A 4,307-nucleotide genomic window follows, 5' to 3' on the forward strand; every position below is an offset into this window, starting at 1 on the left:
GTGTGTGTGTGTGTGTGTGTGTGTGAGTGAGTGTGTGAGTGTGTGTGTGAGAGTGTGAGAGTGTGTGAGTGAGTGTGTGTGTGAGAGTGTGTTAGTGTGTGTGTGTGTGTGTGTGTGTGTGTGAGAGAGAGTGTGAGTGTGTGTGTGAGAGAGAGTGTGTCTGTGAGTGTGAGAGAGAGTGTGTGTGAGTGTGTGTGTCTGTGAGTGTGTGAGTGTGAGTGTGTGTGTGAGAGAGTGTGAATGTGTGTGTGTGAGAGAGAGTGTGAGTGTGTGTTACTTCCCCGCCGTCAGTGCGAGCTCGACCATATTTCCAGGATTTGGATCCCCGTGAGAAAAAATGAGCGAAGAATCAAATCCAAACAGCGAGTAAGTGCGCAGATGCCTAACTTACACAACACAGAATAGTCTGGTATTTGCCTGAATGTGTCTCATATATCCTCAGATGTGTGTGTGTGTGTGTGTGTGTGTGCGTGTGTGAGAGAGAGAGAGAGAGTGTGTGTGTGTGTGTGTGTGTGTGTGTGTGTGTGAGAATGGACACGCGGGTTCTTTATGAATGGAGGCGGGTCACGTGACCAGCGCAGCTCCGTCTCTCTCGCGCGGTCAGCGAGCGGCGCTTCAGAAGCGAACATTCACACAAATATCGCTCATTAACCTCAAAACAGCGAACAATCCACAGAAAACCGTCGCGGAGCAGCGAAAGCTGCGGTCATCTCTCGCGTTTCGGACATTTTTATGAATGAGGGCTGTGATGATTGAGAAAACATGGCGCTCTGAGGCTGCGTGTCTAGATAGGCGGCTCGCCAGGGTTTGAGACACGGCCTGACGCTGCGCTACTGGATCTCAGTAAAGAACACTACACTGAGCGTTACACATTCCGCACAAACACAGCGAGCTGTGACGAGCAGCACTCACATCTTACTACACAGCTCTATTACATAACTTACTCATCATTTTCATTATTTAGAGTCAAAATAAGTCTTTCCATTACACTAGTGGACAGCGCACCATCTGTCATTCGCTACAATAATCAAACCAGGCGATATATAGAAGTGATTGTTACAGTTTTCAAGTGATCGATCAAACAAGATATAACAGACATGAGTTTATAGACACACACACACACACACACACACACACTCTCTCTCTCTCACACACACACGTACACACACACACACACACACACACATCTGAGGATATATGAGACACATTCAGGCAAATACCAGACTATTCTGTGTTGTGTAAGTTAGGCATCTGCGCACTTACTCGCTGTTTGGATTTGATTCTTCGCTCATTTTTTCTCACGGGGATCCAAATCCTGGAAATATGGTCGAGCTCGCACTGACGGCGGGGAAGTAAAGCGCAAATATCTCCATGTTCTCGGTTATCGCTCCTGAGAAACAGCGCTCGAGAAGAAGCCCAGACACTGGACTCAGAACGGGAAGGGTGTGTGGAAGCGGTGAAAGCAGCACTTCCATCCATCTGAGCGATAAATCCCATCCAGCGGGGGAACCATCGGCGCCTTCCTCATCCTGATCCCACAAAAATCCCAGCGACAGCGAGTTTGGAAAACCCACACGACGTGATCCGGCGACAACTTCACACGGAACACCCAGCTGCTGTACGCTTCCTCAGCGCGGAGGCCAACCAGAGTCTTAGATTGGGACAGAATGCGTGACAGGAACGCGGCAAACGATGGGAATTCTTCCTGGGAAGTTTGTGGGGTCTGCTTTACGCGAACTCCATTTTCAGCGCAGGCGCATCACGTCGGAAAACTGGGCGGAAGAGCGGATGGCCTGAGCGCATGACGCAGATCCCTCCGCCGCTCATTCCATCCAGCCGGCCTTCATCTTCATCCATTCACCTGAGCGTCGTCCTCGAGCAGAGTTTGGGGAAATGTCCACTCATATATGTGACCCTGGAGCACAAAACCAGTCATAAGGGTACATTTTTTTAAATTGAGATGTATGCATCATCTGAAAGCTGAATAAATAAGCTTCCATTGATGTATGGTTTGTTAGGATAGGACAATATTTGGCTGAGATACAACTATTTGAAAATCTGGAATCTGAGGGTGCAAAAAAATCTAAATATTGAGAAAATCATCTTTAAAGTTGTCCAAATGAAGTTCTTAGCAATGCAATATATTTACGGTAGGAAATTTACTAAATATCTTAATGAAACATGATCTTTACTTAATATCCTAATGATTTTTGGCATAAAAGAAGAATGGATAATTTTGGCCCATACAATGTATTGTTAAAAGCCACTTGCCTTTTAATAGAGACCCCAAACGTCCTAAAGATTCACGGGTTTGATTTCAGATGATTCTTCAGATACACACGGCCAGTGCTGGGGAGTAGTTACATGTAACGTAATTACGTAATTTCATTACAAAATAAATGTAACTGTAATCTGTTACAGTTACTGAGAAAAAAATGTGTCATTAAATTACAGTTACTTCTGAAAATGTTAATGATTTTGTTCAGTTTGATTGAGTTTGGTTAGAAATGTAGAAAAGTAATCCAAAAGTAATCAAATGTAATCAGTTACATTACTTTAATAAAGTAATTGAAATGTAACTACTTATTACATTTCCAAAGTAACCTTCCCAACACCGCAGACCCACAATTAAAACATTCATAAACGATGATCTCAGATGATATGATGTGTTTAACTGTTTGTTTGTCTGAATTTCACTTATTATCATTTTGAGTCCAAGCTGAATATGAATCAAACGAGGATCTGAGTTGTAAAACTGAAAGGGTTAGTCATACAGTGGTCGGTTATGTAAGAGTTTCTCCAAATAGAAAGAGCTTAATTTTTCTCGGTTGTCATAGCGACAGTATGTTGTTTAAGAAGCTTCCTTGTGTTTCTCTATAGTTCAGATGGCAGCGCACACATCTCATTAGACTAGTCATCTTCACAGCAACTTTATGATTCTTAAAGGGATCGTTCAGTCAAATGATGACGGAATGATCACTTTTGGCCGAATAGTCCCTTTAAATCACACGTGTTTATGGATATAGTGTATTTTCAGACTGAATGGGAATTTTAGTCCTGAAGCTCCACTGCTGTGCCGTGTGTATCTCCTTCACTATGTGAGCTTTAGTCACTCAACACGTCCCGAGTCTTTGGTGATGTGTGAACGCTTCAGTCACTTCAGTACCGAAGGCAGTGCTGCGGCCGGCTCAATTTATCATAACGTTGCCTTTATAAAAATAACCCAGTTCCTCATGTGGTCTTCACAGGTCAGATCTGAAGAAGCAGATACCCGGCGTTTCACCTTAAAGGTGTCTCAGATGTAATTCCTCATCAAGCACACACATGGCAACAGAAAGCTCTTTCTTGAACACCTGCAGCACTGGAACAGACTTTTCAGGAGTTTGCGAGGAATGGATTTGTTGTGATTTGTCTGTGAACATGTGATGTGGGGAAATTAACGTTTTTAAGGTTTCTCATGGTTTATGCAAAAAGCTGAGCTGATGAAGACTAGTTTATTCACTTTATATGCTTTAGACATGTAAAACAATCACGTTTCACATTATTATCGGGTGCTTTAATAATACCATTGTGTATATGTTATGTCAGTTTTTCCTAATCCCTCCCTAACACTTTTGGGTGAAGTAAACCGACATAGTCAATGAACAATAAATCTTCTTAAGATAATTTATTTTGACATTTGTTTATAACATATTATAGGAAGCGTGCCATTTCCCAAATATCAGCATGTTTGCAAATTTTAGAAAACAAAAAATACAGTCGTCAACATTTGAAGTGGGGGAGAAAAAGTTCATCAAAGTTGTCCTAAGACAAGAATGTATTTTGGTTTTAGGACAACTTTGATGAAAGCTTTTGATCCACTTCAAATGTTGACTAGTGTAGATCCAAACAGCAGAACATGTGCGTGTTTATTCTAACAATTCAATTCCAATGATGCTCACAAATCTGTGTTTTTATAACAGTAAAAGCTTTTTTAGTGTAGTTGCACTGTTAGCTGGAGTCATTTTTATCAAAAACACTGATAAAAGCGTATATTCCCCCACTGTATCAGTATTTAGTATCCTATATGTTTATATGCTGAACTTTATTCACACTGATGGCACTGTATAAAAAGTGTTTCTGTTGCTCATAAAAATGGTTCTGTGTATTTGACAGATATTGCTTTTAATTCACTTCGTCTGTGATAAAGTATGCAAACACCGTGAGAGCGTCACTACCGGGAGCAGAAAGTGTGCGACTTTAGGTCTCTGCTTTTAATTCCTCCCCGACTGCAAGTCAAGTCTGTTCAAGGCAAGTCTGTTCAAGGC

General features: G+C 42.0%; 1 protein-coding gene across 1 annotated transcript in view; it reads right to left on the minus strand.

Moving 5' to 3' along the window:
* The window catches only part of LOC107677686 (sprouty-related, EVH1 domain-containing protein 1-like), a 29,849-nt gene extending 28,000 nt beyond the window's left edge, over nucleotides 1–1,849 (minus strand). Inside the window, exon 1 of the mRNA XM_016472687.1 lies at nucleotides 1,264–1,849. Within this exon, the coding sequence (XP_016328173.1) occupies nucleotides 1,264–1,292 (29 nt within the window). The 5' untranslated portion in view covers nucleotides 1,293–1,849. The remainder of the gene's footprint in view (nucleotides 1–1,263) is intronic.
* Between the last annotated feature and the right edge of the window lie 2,458 nt (nucleotides 1,850–4,307).

The sequence above is a fragment of the Sinocyclocheilus anshuiensis genome, unplaced genomic scaffold, assembly GCF_001515605.1.
Source record: "Sinocyclocheilus anshuiensis isolate Anshui unplaced genomic scaffold, SAMN03320099.WGS_v1.1 scaffold929, whole genome shotgun sequence".
Lineage (NCBI taxonomy): Eukaryota > Metazoa > Chordata > Actinopteri > Cypriniformes > Cyprinidae > Sinocyclocheilus > Sinocyclocheilus anshuiensis.